General features: G+C 35.9%; 1 protein-coding gene across 5 annotated transcripts in view; it reads left to right on the forward strand.

Annotated features, from left to right (window-relative positions):
- DLGAP2 (DLG associated protein 2) overlaps positions 1-17,574 on the forward strand; it is a 459,639-nt gene that overhangs the window by 212,120 nt on the left and 229,945 nt on the right. For all 5 annotated transcript variants that reach the window (XM_071548431.1, XM_071548426.1, XM_071548428.1 and 2 more), the window contains one exon: positions 6,529-6,561. In XM_071548431.1, the coding sequence (XP_071404532.1) occupies positions 6,529-6,561 (33 nt within the window). The remainder of the gene's footprint in view (positions 1-6,528; positions 6,562-17,574) is intronic.

Genomic DNA, 17,574 nt, shown 5'->3' on the forward strand with positions numbered 1-17,574 from the left:
AGTTTATGATACAGTTCTGTCACATTGAGATTTCAGCAGATGATACTGTGTAATGATGAGATATCCACAGGAGGGAAAAAGTCACAGATAAAGCAAAATATGTAGGATTAAAAAAAAGTAGTTCATATTACTGTCAGTTTTCTTGGCACTATCATAGCTAATTCCATAAAATATTAGAAGACTGACAGTTTAATGTTAAATTATGCCTTACTTTTCAGCTGCACTAAATCTGAATATAATGCATGGCTACTCTATGTATCTTTGAGTGTCACACAGTTCTGTTTCAATGACATCAGTAAAATGATGTAAAGAGACAGTTTGCTGCTGAAATTGATGAAACAGTTGCATTTCTTGCCATTAGAATCAAAATCTAAAGCACTATCTGTTCAAGTTTCCTCACTGGAACTTGATCTGGGATTTCTTGTTTTATTTTGTTTTTTTGTTTAGTTGGTTTTTGTGTTTGTTTTTTTTTAATTATTATTATTATTTTGCGTAAATGAATGGGGAGGAAAAAGGTAAACTGTGAGGCAAACCATATTTAACTGTGAAACAAACATAATTTCCGGTTTTCCTCTGATGCATTGAACTCTGGATTCAAATAGGCAGTGTTATTCATGAATTGTATAACTGTGCTATCAGGTTTTTTAGCCACTCAGTATATAGATTTAGTGGGGGGAAAAAACCAAAAACACATAGAGAAATATAAGCAATAGAGAACATATGTGCTTCTAATTAAAATTTAAAATACAATAGACAGCTGAGAAGCTGCAAAGGGTGAGTGGATGTTTCAAATGAAAAGAGAGACAGAACGGTCTGTAACACAAAAGAAGAGGAGATACAACATTGGATGTGCGGTACTCAAGGGGTACTCAGAATGACTGACTGCATCTATTATCTGAATGCAGTGCTGAGGGGACAAGTTATCCCCAGCACTGATTCTCACATTTCTCATATTTCTTGCCATATAACTTCCATGTAACTTGGTCAAAACTTATCCAGGTTGGACTCCCTAATCTGGCTAAGTTCTTGTTGAGTGCATAGTGTATGGTAAAATGTATTTAACTGTTTGATAACATCCAGTATTTTCTTTAAACTGATTTTAAATATTACTGATATGTGGTGTTTTAGTTATTATATTATAAAGCTTGGATGGTTATTTTGAATTATAATTTATTTTTGATGGTTATTTTGTATAGATTATCTGGCCCTTATACTGATTACCTTATTGTACCTCTTTATAGTAGTTTTTATTATACTTGCATCAGGCATACAAGAAATGTATATACAAAGAAGGAAAGGTAAACATGTTTAGCAGAATAATTTATTTTTACTCTAAATAAAAACTGAATGTTAAACTCAGATTTTTTTTGAGAAAGAAAGTTGGCATTTATATGTCTGGGTTTATTATTTTTAGTTCTTATCATTTAAGTTAGACAAGAAAAACTATAAAAATGAAATGTTTCATAATATTTGGGGGGGAAAAAAGATTGTGTCTTCATGATAAATTTGTGCCTTCAAAATATCTTTCTTATGACCTATTTTGTCAGTGAGTTCTTGTATCTGGGAAGATTATTTCTCTTGGCTAAACAATTTCACAATGACAGAGTGAGATTAATAATATAAATACAGGTTTTCCTTGTTCTATTGATTTATTGGGTCCTAAATCTCTGAACACTTGACTGTATTAGTCATTTTACCATTGAGAGCTATGACAAAGAAATTACTCAGATGTGTGAGTGTTTGCAAGGATGAGCATCTTTGTTAAGTGCAACTGATTAGCAACATACTAAAAAGAAAGAATACCTTCTGTTTAAGTATCATGTTAATATTTTAGATGGATCAGATATGTAGAGACATAATCCATTACTAGGAAGTGTGCAAGGGAGAGGTTTAAAAGCAGGGAGGCCCTGCAGAGAGACTTCGACAAATCAGAGGACTGGACAATCACCAACAATATGAAGTTCAACAAGGAAAAGTGCTGGATTCTGCACCTGGGATGGGGCAACCCTAGCTGGTCATACAGACTGGGGAATGAGATGCTGGAAAGCAGTGCCACAGAAAGGGCCCTGGGTGTCCTGGTTGATGGCCAGTTGAATATAAGTCAGCAGTGCCCTGGCAGCCAGGAGGGCCAACTGTGTCCTGGGGGGCATCAGGCAAAGCATCACCAGCACGTTGAGGGAGGGGATTGTCCCGCTCTGCTCTGCACTGGGATGGCCTCACCTTGAATATTGTGTGCAGTTTGGGGCAGTGCAGGATAAGAAAGATATTAAGTTATTAGAGAGTGTCCAAAGGAGGGCAATGGTGATGAAGGGCCTGGAGGGGAAGCTGTATGAGGAGCAGATGAGGGCTTTTGATCTGTTCAGCCTGGAGAAGAGGAGACCAAAGGGAGATCTCATTGCAGTTACATCTTCCTCATGAGGGGAAGAAGAGGCCAGGCACTGATCTCTTCTCTGTGGTGGCCAGTGACAGGACTGAGGGAAGGGCCTGAAGTTGTGTCAAGGGAGATTTAAGTTCAATATTAGGAAACGTTTTTTCACCTAGATGGTGGTTGGGCACTGGAACAGGCTCCCCAGGGAAGTGGTTACAGCACCAAGGCTGACAGAGTTCAAGAAGCATTTGGACAATACTCTCAGCTGCATACTGTGACTCCTGTGCAGAGTCAAGAGTTGGACTTGAGTATCCTTGTGGGTCCCTTCCAGCTTGGCATATTCTGTGATTCTGTGAAATGTCTTTGAAACGTGGTCATGTCCCATCCCTGCTCCTCTTCCATCACAACATGCAGTATCTTAAGCCCTTTTGTCATTTCATCTGGCATGGGTGTAGAGAAGTCACTTGTCTGAGGCTGAGATTTCACATATAGCACTGCTATAATTGGTGGGAGACTTGGATCATGGAATCGATCCAACTAAGACTTGATTTATTAATGTTTTGTTGTTTGGGGTTTTTTTACTGAATGAATATGAACACCCAGTCACATATGAGTGAACAGTGTTCTCATTGCAAACAGGTAAAGTGCATGTTGGACTATGCCTGGATGAGAATGACTGGCAAGTTGAGGAGGTTACTGTTTCCCTCTGGTGCTGATGAGGTTGCACCCGGAATACTTGTTCAGTGGCTGCAGTTCCCTGCTTCTGCAAGCATAGAGAGAAACTGGAAGGAGTCTAGTAGAAGGCCCTCTGGTCAGAGTAGTTGAAAGAGCTGGGCTTATTTAGTCTGTTGGTGTGAAGATCCATAGTGGGTTACAGCTTGAAGGAGTTACAGACAGCTTGAAGACAAAGTCATCTTAGCAGTGCTGAATGATGTAACAAGGAAGAATGGCCTCAAACTGCAGACCGAGACATTCAAACAGGGCCCAACAAGGCTGAGGCAGCACTGGAGCAGGCTGCTCATTGAGGTTGTGGAATCTCCATCCTTGGTGGTTTTCAGGACTTGGCTAGTAAGTTACAGTTGAGCTGAACTTGTGTTGGCAACAGCCGTGCTATGCTCTCAGTGGGAGGCTGAGCTAGATGAGCTCCAGAGGTCACCTACAATGAACGTTTCTCTTTTGTGGGGAATGTTATTAGGAAGTTGTAGTGTCAGACCTCTAACAATATAAAATAGGGTATGGGTACTTACAAAAATGACTTACTGATTTATCTCATGCTACATACATTTCTAAGGCAGATTAGATGGCTATTTTACTTTCCACTATAATTGGTAAAATTTTTAAGACTAGTTTAGATTTTGAACACTAATGCTGAGACACTCAACCTTGAGTGAAGTGAAGCTAAGAATAAAAAAAGTAATTTCATCTGATGGAGTGGTAACTTGTCCCTATTGTCATGTCCTTCATTGCTGTCATCTGTCTGTAGAAATGCAATTTAAATAGAAAAATTTTAAATTAGTACAGGTGCTTAGTATTGACCCATCTTCCAGAAAGATCTTTTCTAACAAGATGCAGCAACTTCATTACAAAGAAAAGAAGTTAAAATGAGTGTCAAGTCATAGCTTCTTTACAGAATTTTAAGATTTATGTGTTTCTGTTTGATGTAAATCTACAAATAATTGAGTGCCATGTGTATGTTTTATGTGATTTTAGTTTTGGAAGCTTAAGGCATGCAGTCTCAACAATAACCATAGAATGTACAGACCTAAACAGATTATACAGAGAAATAATTATTTCTCTCTCTCACACAGAGGCTCTGTGTAATACAGAGCTCTGTACAACCTCCTTGTCATGTTGTTCACATGCCTAGTAGAAGTGGTTGTGTTTTTATTTGTCACTTTATCTGTATGTGTCAAGCACAACAAAAAGGGTATCTTGTCCTCCCCCACAGCAGCAAACTACAGTGGGGAAATTTGTAAACAGGCTTGCTGGTGAATCATCCACATCCTGAGAGTCTGCTTCTTCACCAGTGGAGAGAGAGGTGCTGCTGTCAGTTTGCAGTAATTCCCAGACTCAGGAAGGCATACACTGATGAAATAAAACAAAATCCCCCCCATGAACTCTCCCCAGGCATGCTGAGATAGGGGAAGAAACACCTGAGTTGCCCACAGAGATGGGACCTTAAAGAAACATATGAAATAATTCCAACAAAGCAGTGGTCTGGCAGGGATAGTGCTGACACCTCTAGCTGTTGGACAACTTCCTGGCACCACTCGTAGCTGCAAGTCTCATTTTGCAGGTGGACTATCTAGCCTGCTGCAGACTTCCAATATTGGCACTATTTTATGTTTATGAGCTAGAAAGAGGGAAGCTAGTGACTTGTACTGTTGAGTGGGGACCTTTAGAAATGGTGTTTTGAGCTGCAAAAAATGTCAGGCAGACTGTTTGGATTGTAACAAACCAGTGAAGCAGTTGTTAGCAGAACACAGAGGATCAGAAAAAAGTCAGAAGTTCAGAAATCAAGTCTTGGCTTGTTCATCCTTATCAATCAACATCACACAGGCAGGCAGCCCATCTCAGTAAAACCTCAGAAAATCTTTGAATTAAAAGCGAAATAAGATCTTCAGAACTGCTTCCTCTGCATCACTTCAGCTTGTGGCAAGTGCATTTTTCATCCAGCAGTGAAAGTGGCCTGTGTTACTCGAGACCAGGCTTTTCATGCTTTTCATAGGAAGTTTTCTCAAGCCTAATGTTGGGGTGTTGTTTCCACTTTGTCAGATCTGCTGGGAACTAGTGAGTCTATCGATAGACAGTTCAGCTACAGGTCTCATGTGCTGAACTGCATCAAATGTAATTCCTCTCTATCATGGAGCTTTATGCTGTTCCAAAAGTTGTGATCCACCTATCAGCAGCAGAGCTGCCTGGATAAGCTTATTTTTTCTCATTCCTTTCCCTTGTGCATGCTACAGTGTCTAGCAGTAGTAAAACCACAATGATTATTAACATGTTTAAAATATATGAAAGATGTAGGGTCAAGTGCCATTACAACAGTGGGTTACTGTGAGACAGCTTCTTATCCATATGGAGAAAGTACTTCTAAATAACTGTCAGTGTCACAGCAGTGCTATAAAGGTCAATCTGCTCAGTGCATGCGTTTCATATTCTATTTTTCTGGCTTCTTTTTGCCTTTGAGTGAAGATCACAGCTCACGTCCAGTCTTCTATTTCTTATTCAAGATGGAGATAATTTCAGCAAGCTTTCATATTGGACTTTTATATACCAGACGTGTTAAACTGCCTTTTCAGCTGAGTGTTAAATTGCAGATTTCAGAAATTTGTGATTTAAAATATCCTGTGCTTCCTTGTTCTAGTAGGACTTTTACCAGTATATCAGAATTATCTGCCAACTTGCTTACATTCCCTCTGATTTCAATTGATTCTGGTATTTGGACACTAAACGATAACTCTTGTACAGCTTGATACTATCTCCTGAAGCAGCTTGGTCTCAAGGGATGCTTCAAAATATTTCCTCCACCTGTGCATATATTTGTACATTATGCAAAATAATTGTTCAGACAGCAAATTTCCAAACAGTGCTGTGTGGATAAAATAGTAATTGCACGTGTAGAGACTGTCTGTTCGTTATGATGGAGTTTTATTTCTTCTTTTCTATATTTGAATATTTTGCAGAGTATACCTACACATTTATGTGACAGTTCAATTTCTCTTGCCTGGCAGAATTTGGGAGTCTTTTCTGTGAAAGGAATATAATAACTCTGTCACCATTACTGTTTGCTATCTCTAAAAATTAATTATTAGGAGGCTTAAACTTTTTATTTGAGTGACTGTTGTCACTGCAGTGTTGTACATATAAAAATACAAAAAAGTCACATGGAAGCAAAATGTGCTAGATGAGTTTATTCAGCTGGAGTCTCTGAAGGTGATACTTATATAAATGTAACTTAACTTTTATAAAGTTATTTTTAAAAATTCATCCCGCAAAACCCCTTTTATGAAAATTATTTTTCAGCTGTTAAGAAATGCATGCTCAAAATAGAATTGTATTTTTCATGCTAACTTTGAGTTCTCTAAGTTTTGTTATATTTGGATATAATTATAACATCTTAAAATAAGGAAATTATAGTTTTTTCTTTTTCTTTGCAGAGTCACAGTGTACACTCTGTGGGGAGCCTGAAGGTGAGTGTGTTTTCCTACCAATAATTTTCAAAGCAGCTAGAGGTGAATGCTTGAATCAAGGAACACACATGTACAATAGACTGGAAATAGGACATGAATGATGAAAACCAATGAAAGACATTCTTCCAATGTTAGATATGAAAAATGAATTTAATTAAACAGAGTAAAGCACAGTACATGCTCCAGGCAGGAAATATTCCAAATATTCCATGACAGCAAATATTTAAATATTTACTTCTTATTCTTTTATGTCTTGGTCAAATTAATTTGGGGGTAAGAGAGAGTGTAAAGACCCATTTACGGACATCAATTTAAGGGTGGAAAACAAGGAGATTGGACATAAAGGGAAGTGAAAAATGTTTCTAAATTTGGTGTTACATTTACAGAGATGATAATGCATTTTAGCAGGTGAAGAGAATAACTACTACTACTGAAAAAAGATGATTAATCGATAACTTATGCAGTACAAATAGATGCCCACATGACAGTATTTGGTGATTTGTTTGGTTTGGTTTTCTTCCAAGTGACTAATGAAATGCCAAGGTGAGACCAACAACTCACCCAAATGAATGCTGAAGCAATGAAATTCTGATTTTTAAAGTAAGCTATTATTGAGGAAAATATCTCTAATTTATTTATTTGTTAACATTGATGCTCTTATAAAGAAAATGCCAAAAGGCTGACCTTAGTTTCAAATCAACCATCTGGAGTCTTTCTAAGAAATGGAGTTCAAAATAGTATTGTCAATGATGATTCAAAATATATTAACTAAAAAATGAAATTATAGATGCTAGGCTGTTCTCAAAGACATTGAGTTTGATATATTGAATCATTTCTGAAAAAAAACAACAACAAAACCAAACCAAAACAAAAGTTGAGCTTCTAGTGTTTTATAAATTTAGGAGGGAGAAGTTAAGAGATGAAGCCTGAAAGTGAAAGGCTTTGAGACCTTGCATCTAATGAAACAATTCAGTAAATTAAAAATTAATTATCTGCTTCTCCCTTGTTATCTACTGACAAATAATTGTTTTAGAAAGTTTTTGGATTGCTTTCCTTTAATAATCAGTCAGTTTTTGATTTTTTAAATTTTCTTTGTTCTTTATTTGATAAATTTATAATAGCAAAAATACCTGTAGGAGAAGGAAAAATAAGAGAGGTGTGTGTTTGCCTTTCATGAGATATTCCTTTCCTGATAACGTTGTCCAGCTTTAAAGTTATGCATTGAATTTGTTCTGGTTTGTTACATGTTGTGCCTGCTTTATAACAATAGTTCTTTCTTTTCATTACTGCTCTTTCATATATTTCAGTTTTGTAAATATTGATAAATGTACACGGAATTTTTAAAAAGGGAATTCCAAAAAAAAAAAAGTATTATTTTTCTTAACACTTATATGACTAAAAATCCACAATCAAAAGACAACTATATGTATTGCTGTAGGAACAGGCCTCAAGAACACAGAGTTCACTTTTTAGCTATATAGAAATTAACTTTCCCAGGAGCGAATGTCTCATGGATCACCAGTCTCTCCTCTCAAAACCCAGTATTACTGGAATGCTAATTAGTAGTTCTCTGCCTATTTTAAAAATATTGGCACAAATGTCTTTTTAGTGACAAGATTTGGAAGCTGAAGTTTTTTCCTTGCCAGATTAACACAATTTCTGATCTAACCCTGAACATTCACAGAAGTTTTAGATGTGATTTTGTGAGGAAGATGCAGTTGCTCTGTAGATATGACTTTAGTTTTTAGAAGGCCATTGTAAGAGAAACCAAAATCAAAAAAACCCAACTCAAATGTAAAAAAAATATAGTTTTCCTCTGCAACATTCTATAAATTTTACTATGGTTTCAGAGTAGACTAAGACAAGATAAGAACTAAAAGATTTTGCAGTGTTCTAACTGGAATTTCTTACTTTTTTCTGTAGCATTCTTTAGAAATTTGACATGCTTTATGGCTTGTAGTTTGCATTTTTGGTATCTGATGAAAAGTCAGAGGGTATCAGTTAACATTACATACTGTTTGCCTCGAAGTTTCTTTTTTGCCTCCTCCTTTTCAAAAACAAAAATCAAAATTCACTAAGTGCATTAATGTGCTTTGGTATATAAAGATGAATTTGCAAAATTGTAGGGCAGACATGACACAGTAGGTCTCCTGTATTGATTTCCAAAGTGTTAAGCAGAGATTCATTCAAGAAATAGATGTGAGGAAATCTCCCTGGCTTGGGACAGAAGATAACAATGCTTCACATGTTACCTCATCTGAGTTCCTCTAAAGCTGTCTATGCCATTTCTTGAAAAAACCTGCAAACAGCAAGGAGTGAGTTTCTGCTCATCTTCTGCCTTCTGTTTGAGAGGTGGCAGAATGGAAGTGCTTTGCAAGCCGCAAATTCTGATTGTCAAATTGGTGAACTGCAGACTCACTGTTCTTGTTATGGGTCGTCCTTTCTCTGACCATCACTCCCCTTTCAAAACCAACAGTTTGATTACCAGTATATCCAAGTGTAATAGAAAATGACTGTGTATAACAGAGCTCTTTGCTGGGGGCACTTTGACATGATTTTAGCAGTCAGTGTTGCACTACAGGGAGGAAATGAATTTATCTGCATGCACTTTGTTGCACAGGTGTGGGACAAGGTGGGTCCATACTTTATAAAGTGAAAAAATATCAGATATGGAAGGGAGATATAAATTGTGAGAGTACAGATTTCTCATTTCAGTGTTTTCCTGGGGAACTTGTGGTTCCTCAGATAAATTTGTCATGAGTTCTCCTTTGCAGCCCATCTAAAGAGAACAAGTTGGACAATGCTGAGGTCTCTGTTTGGACTAAGTCTTATGTATGAGCTGCAAAGGCTTATGTGTTCTGTTTTGTTATTACAAGCATGCCAGCCACCATTCATGTCAGTATGAGAGGTTTGAAGACCATGAAGGTTATTTTATACTATGAGGAAACTAAAAGTTACAGAATCCCATTAGTCTGACTACTTCAAGCTGATCCCTCTTCTGGAAATGCAAGAGCAGCAATGACATGTTTTCAGACAGGTGACAACACCCACCTTGGCAGAAGTGATCTGCAGCTGACAGATTGTGTTGGCCTGGTAAACACTGTTGGGTTGTTATTCTTTGCTTTATTCCTGCTCAGAGTTTAGTGAGGATGGCATGTTGTAGACAAATGTTTAGTTCAGTCTTTGTGACAGCCAAAGTACTTTGTTAGAAAGACTGGAGTAGTCATGAGAAGTTTCAGGAACAGTTATCCCCAATAATCCTCTAGCAGATGTTTCTGTCCTTTCTAAATCTTTGTATCTATTCACAGGTTTTGAAAAGACTATATTATCAAATATAATTTTCTATATTACCAAGGCAGAAAACCAGTAATTTTGGTGGCAGCTAGGATTTCAGTAGGTCATTCTGTCTTCTCAAGCCCTATGCATATGTAAAATTTCTTAAAGGCATTTTTAATACCCTTCACAACTCCAATAGTGGCTTAATCTTTCTATAATTTGTCTAGGTAGTTCAGATTCTTTCTCAGTGTCTCAGATCTCTTTGGGCTGTGGTATACACCTACAGTTTGAATTAAGCTTGCTCATTATTTTTTGCCAGTAACTGGTGCAAGTGTTTGGTGGGTTCAAGCTTGTGGTAGGAAACTTACCATAGTGGTTCTGTTAATGTAAAGAATGTTAATGTTAATTAGCAAAACAAATATGAGACCTACTTCTTAATAGAAAACTATCACCATCTCATTGCACAGTTTTGTGGGTTTTTTCCCCCTAAACTCATTTTTTGTTGTTAAACAGTTAATATTTTGTACAGCCAGTGCATGGATACTTCATGACTCCAAGCATCAAAAGATTGAGAAACGGACAATTATGTTTTATCTGACAACAAATCCAGGTGTCAGAGGATTAAGATTTCTTTTACTGTTGATTTAAATTTTGAGGCAAGATGCCAATATAATTTTGTCCTTATCTAAGAAAAAAATAAGTTTGTGTGAAATTTTAGCCAAGTTACAAGAATGCTAGAGTATGTCACTCATTTACCTATACAGAAGGTTATGTCAATTAATTGTAGAAGGGTTCTTAATATGATTCATATTGGAGGATGGATTTAATTAATTTTTGATATTATTTTTATTTAGTAAAAGAAGTTTTGAATGCTCTGAAATAAAAACAGATTGTAGAATTTAGTTTTTTGCTCACAAGATTCATAAAATATTCAATAGAATTTGGGAAATGTAAGAAATATAAATAAATAATTGACAGTAACAAGAAAAAGCTCATACTTTCCTTGATGAAGCAAATGTCTTTTTCAGATATGTCACTGTTAGAGTGGTGTATTTATTTCAGGTACTGTCAGCTTTGCCACCCTCTGTGCTCTGGTTAACACTCTGGGTGTTGGACTTTGTAGGGAAGATAAGTCTGAGTTTTTTGCTTTGTTTTGTAGATCTGTTTTACTTTGGTTTGTATTTTTTCTTTTGCCTTTTTTTTCTTTTTATGTGTTTTTTTTTCTTTTTATGTGTTTTTTTATAAGTAATTTGGAGAGTTGATAGTTCAGAAAAAAAAGCCTTAAATTTGGCAATATGTCTTAATATTGATGGTGTTCCATCTGTGTAGTTCTGGCTCTGAGTATAAACATTTCCCAGGGCATCTAGTGGAAAACTATTATGGGCATATTAATAACTCCAGAGAATTTTCCTAATCTTCATTTTGCTAATCTTACCATTTAGTAATCCACACTGAAAACTGACAGATTTGCCACTGTTATCAATGACTTTCAAGAGTCCTGTAGTCTTAACTTTTTTATTCTTCTGCTGTATTTACTAGACCAACAATTACCAGTAATAAAATTAAAGTTTTCTAGGAAAGTAAAATACATTTTACAGCACATAATCATGACATTTTGAAGGAAAAAATCCCAGATAATAAAATCTACTTTGCCTAATTTTAATATTTCTCCTTTTCTTGCTAAATATTAAAAAAACCAAACCAACAAACAAACAAAAAAAAAAGAAAGAACAATACCCAACAAAGTTGTTTCTTCAAATAAGAAAGTTTCTTATTCTGTATATGTATCACTGAAGTGCTTAAATATATTATGGTTCCTGCTATCAACATAATGATAATTCATAATTATTACCTGAAGTGATTGACATAATGCTGACTTTATTCAGTAATGTATGAAAAAATTTATGTAAATACAGGATCAAGATCTTTGTTCTTTCTGCTTTGATCTATTTGTACACCAACATATTGGTTTTCAGAAACAGTCACATTTGTGTCCCTCTATGAAATTCCTTGAGAAATAGGTTCTGAAAAAATTGCTGGTAGTATGAAACTTCCTCTTGATCTGAGTGTCTTTAATAAACTTTTTTTAAAAATACTTCAGATACTACTCTCAAAGTGAAGTGATTTAGTTTTTCATCTTCATGAAAATTTTTCCAAGTTCCCTAGAAATACTCCATTCTCCATTGTGCAGTCTGTAAATATTGAACTCTTTTTTACAAAAATATGCAAGTTTAGTTACACTACATTTTTAAAAGTCACATAAAAATTCAGAGACTGTATGAACCTAGATATCTTCAAATCTCTTTCTCACCAGGCTAACATGTGAGATTCTACTCATTAATTTCTTTAGGAGACCAAGTTATAGTATATTCATAATGTGTATTATCCTATAACTGCGCTGACTTTTAAAAAGAGTTGAGATGTGTATCAGGACTTTTAGAAAGGAGTTACAGTATTTTTTTATTCATACAATATTGAACTACATGTTGCTACTGTATTTTCTTATTGCCTGCACTTGGGCAGACAGCAGAAGTTGTCTAGAGTATGTCTGTTAAAGACTTAGTTGTTGAGAAAGCTCTCAGTGTCAAGTTATACTTGAAATATTTGAAGGTTGGGTTTTGAATGCATCTATAGTTTATTTTTGTATAGTTTGCAAATTTATATATGGCATTAGCAAAATGAATACTTTTGTCTATAACTAGGAATAAAGCTGCCCATTTTATATAGCTTTGTTGAAACAGAGAATGGTATATTAAAAGGGCTAGGACCTGTCTAAGATTAGTGTGAGGTGTGGTGATATAATTTTGGTACATTTCTTTTACAGAATATCTTGTGGTATCTTAAGATAAAACTCTTTAAAGAAAAAAAGTCTTATTTAAAGAAAATATTTTTTCAAGCATGCTTTCCAGGCCTTCATCTGTCATTTATATTTTGAATAAATTAAATAAATTCTTCAGCTGTTTTTATTTCTCATATGTACAGGTGACAGATGTACTCAAAGCTACATTGTTATTCTTGTTTTATCATCTACTAATCCACTCTCTTGACTCATGCAAACCAAAAAACAAAGAAAAAGCCTCTGACTTAATTTGAACAAGCAGAATGTAATCACAAAGGCAGAACCTGTTCTTTGTACATTCATTTTTCATTGTTGTGATTAAAAAAACCCAAACAAAACCAAAGACAAGGACCATCTCATCTCTTTTGCACCAACAGAAATGCATAAATAAAAAGTAAATTTGACGCTGAGATTAGTTGGTTAGAGCCTGGTGCCAGTAACATCAAGGTTGTGGCTTTGGTCCCTGTGGGGACCATTCACTTAAGGGTAGAATTTGATGATCCTTGTGGGTCCCTCCTAGCTCAGTATTCTGTGATTTCTGGGGATGAGGGGAGAAGAGTTGGCCTCAAAGACTATAGTCAGCACACACTTAAGGTTTCATGCAGCATCAGAAATGTGAATATTTCCTTTGCCAACAGTGAATGAAGCTGCACATGTAATTTAGTCCTTTAGGGGACTAAATAGTTCTCAGGACTTCAGTATTTACTAGAGCAGAGACCAATGTAAGTAAGGTCAGTGCAGCCTAGAAGCTGTTTTAATTTAATGTTTGCAGAGGGAGCTATGTATATGTGCACACTTCTTTCTTCCACTTTTCTTTTTTTGCTAACTGTTTAGCACATTTTCATATTACATGAAATGTTCTGAGTACTTGTTCGTATATGTCAGATTTGTCTGCCGAACGCTAATTTCTGCAGGAGCACCTTTCTCTTAAAGATGTTATTTTGAAGTATGCATCATAAATGAAACCATTTATTTTATAGTGTGAACTGTCTCTGTTTTCCCTTAGCTTCTATTTTCATGATCTACAATGCTTAGAGTTTGTGTTTGCTTAGGGTTTCATTCAACTCTAATATTGCTTTGTATGTACACATAGCAGATCTCTTTATGTTGAACAGTAACATCTCCAGAATATTGCCTACAGCTTGTAGAGTACTTTGTGTTTGAGAAACATACTTCTGCACCTTTGTAGGATAAGAAACATCATGAATTCCTACCAAAACATACAGATTGTTTTAAGGTTTCACATTTCAACATTCATTCTTTATTCAATTTGCTGTGGGTTTGACCCAGTAAAGCTGAAATGGCTGATCTTACAGGTCCGTTTGAAGTTCTGCAGTGTGTAGCTTGGGCTGGACAGTTTGCAGGCTTGATTTCACTTTCACCATATCACTCCCTGGACCTGTCTCAGTGTCAGGCTCAGGGCAGGCTCAGATGGTCAGCCTGGCCTCTGCAGACACCTGCTGATAAGGAAACCGAGTTCTGCCTTAGTGGGCAGCTCTAAACAAACAGGAGCCTCGTGCTGCTGGGGCATTATCAGCATCTTTGTCTGGTTCTACAAAAGGTGAAGCTAGTTCTAGATGTGAAGCTGAACACCTGTGAGATGCAAAATGCTGTACAGTGTCACTTTATCTTCTGTATGTAAGTTTAAGTTATTGCTTCTCGATCAATGTTTAATTCTTCTGGGTAGAGGGAGAGTTTTAAAAAAAATTGTGGTTATAATATTTGAGAAGGACAGCTGTAATGAAAAGCAAAGAAAAACATCCTTTCCTATCACCACACACCATGACCTTCAAGACTGAATATTTCCAATCCATCTTCTGAAACCCATGCACAAATAAATTACATGATTATTATTGCACACATGTACACATTTCATTCTGACTGAGCAAATCGTGAATGATTTTTACTTTGATTCTAGATCATCAATCTGAAAGAGTTAAAAAACAACATACTAGCAAAAGGAATGTTTTTTTGAAGCCAAAACCTGTATTAATTTAAAAGAGATTTCCATGCAGGAGGAATGCTGCCTTCTCCTAGATTGTGCATTTGCATAAATCTTAAATAACTTCTGGCAACATTCACCTCAACAATGTATGAAAATCCTGAGCTCTTGCTTTGTGCAGAGCTACAACTGATATTAGTGAAAATATTATGTAGAAAAAGAGCTAGGACTTTCACAGCAAAGAACTTCAAGCTGAATGATTTAGATTTCTGTACCTGCTGATCATTTTCCTTCAGCTTTCATCACAATTTTAGTCATTGGAATCTTAGCACACCTTATAAAATATTAAAGTCGACATTTTTCTGTAATAATATGTGACAAAGAAATAGCTTTGAATACGTGGTTGGAAATATTTTTTTTTATCCACTGGCTGACTGTTCATGAACGTGAAAAGTACGACGGCAGCAACTGGGTTAATAGCAGTTAGCTTATGCAGTTGAATGTTAAGGAAGCTCTTAAGTGCGGGTCTCTGAAAAAAATATTTCAGAAAAATCTTGACATGGTATTGTTCCAGTTACTTGAAGACTTGTTTTTCAAGTGCATAAAGAGGCAGCATGTGCCACAGTGCCATTCTGAGAGCTGGTTTTCCAGGTTTTAACCACATGCAGTGCAAGAGAAACTTTGGGGTCAGTGTGCTTTTCCCACATAGCTTATTTTTCTCAGTGGTATCAGTGGACCACCACTGTATGCCTCAGCATGCTTAGCAAAAGGAGAAGAGTAAGATGTTATAATAATGCTACATAAAGGGCATAGCTCAGTCTTTATTTGTTTTACTTGAGATATACCATGAAAAGATAATGAGACAAATTGACTCTGTCAGATGTAGGGCTTCATACATGGTCCAGCTAGTTACTTGGAAGAAAAAGAGTTAATAATTTTTTTTCACTGTCTAGAATGGACTCATTGTTTAATTAGAAATTTTGAATGTTGAACTTGGTTTCACTAATATCCATTATTAGCCTTCTTTATGAGATGGACTAATTATTAAAACATGGAAATGATTTCTTTCAGCATATGTGGAGACAGTAACATTCTGGGGATTTTAGCTTGTGTTAAATTTTCATTATGCCATTACATTTTTTGTTTGTCAACTATATCATGACAGTGTCCTTTTTAAGAACTGAATGGCTCTGCAAATCAGACATTCTGAAAAGAAACTTCTAAAAATGTAGAGATAATTCCACCTCTTTGTGCTTTAACAAGAGCATCCAAAGCTAGTGATGGAACAACATTCCTTTTGTAGATTATTGTAAGTTATGGATTTCATGTGCTGAAATAAGGCTTTAAGTTAATGCCATGAATGGCACTATGCAGATTTTGGGTTTACCTTTTCCTCAGTAACCATCACTACAATATTTGCCTCGTATGACACAAACAACAGGGAGGAGCTGTATGATATTCCTGAAGCTAAGCCAAAGTATTCTTTATTTGGTCTATGCTAGCAGGCTAGACACTTTATGTTTGAGTAAAGTCCAGGCAGTTCAAATTCTGGCTTTTTTTCTACTAGCTAAATCGGTTTTTTGATACCATGAGGTTTATGTATGTGATGTGTTTTCCAGCTAGCCAGTTGTTTGGAGTTTAAACCCAGCTTGGGAGAAGGTTACTTGAAATGACTTATTTCTTGTTGGAAAAGCACTCGGATAAAAGAACATATTGTGACTCTCTCTGTTATGAGAAATTCGTTGGAGCCACCAATGTGTAATTTAGGAATTCTGCTTGATAACAGAGGTTCTCTGCTTGCAAAGGTTGGGTCTGAGTGCACATTGTTTTAAATATGGGGCTTGTTTGTTCTCTGTATATGAATGTCTACGTATTGATCTAAAACCTAGAGAAGGTAACAGCAAAAATTGTTGCTTTAGGCAGAAGACTAACAATGTAGGGTTTCTAAGCATCAACAACCAATTGCAACTCCCAAAAGACCCACTGCCAAGGGCAAACTCAGCTTTCAAGGCTGAATTCCAGATATTTCATAAATAAATGACTGATTCACTGACTGATGGAACATTTCAGATAGCCAAGAGATCAAATTCCACTTAACAAAAGAAAAGCCAGTATTGTGGAAGAGAAGTGAAGTTTTAGATGGTGAGGCTTATACAAGAGCAAAATTGGAAAAATGTAAAGAACTTCTGAACCATCACCAGAGGCTCATGATAGTCAAAAGCAGCAAGAAACAAAAGAGAGATGTCTGTATGTGTTTTATTTTTATGATACAGTGTAAGATGCTTTCATGATCTACCGATCATGACAAGTTACAGTAAGCTAAATGTGATTTATTTGCAGAATCTTTATAAATCTAATCTGTTTTTTAGTGTTCAATGTCTTTAACCTTGAAAAGGTGAACTCAGATTACCCATAACCTAGAGGAGACAGACACATTCATGATCCCCCCAACCAATACAGCTGTTTCAAGGTCTCATTCTGTGACTAGAAATGTAACAGAAGAAGGACCAAGTCCAGCATCATCATTGCAATTCTTGATATACTCCATTGATGCAGATTTATTTTTTTCCCAGTCTTATAGCCTCCAAAGGATGGTGAGTTTAACACCTGCAGTGAATTTGGTTCCATTTTAGCATTTTTATATGTCTATGGAAAACATTTGTATTTTGCTAAACCACACAGTACATTTCTGCCATAATTATTTCAAAGTAGCAAGCTCAGTGTTTGATGTCTGTGAATGATTAGGCAATGCAAACTGACAAGATTAATGTGTTTGAAATGGGATAGTTAAGGAAATTTTGCACCAAGTTTCTTCTACAAGACAGATGATGTTGAAAACTTTGTGCCTGCATCTGTGCTCTATTCCTAACATTATCTTTTAGAAAGATCAGCCTCTGAATATGAAGTCGTATAAAGACTTGTGCAAGATATTTTAACTAGACATTGACAAATCAAT

The sequence above is a fragment of the Pithys albifrons genome, chromosome 2 (assembly GCF_047495875.1).
Source record: "Pithys albifrons albifrons isolate INPA30051 chromosome 2, PitAlb_v1, whole genome shotgun sequence".
Classification (NCBI taxonomy): domain Eukaryota; kingdom Metazoa; phylum Chordata; class Aves; order Passeriformes; family Thamnophilidae; genus Pithys; species Pithys albifrons.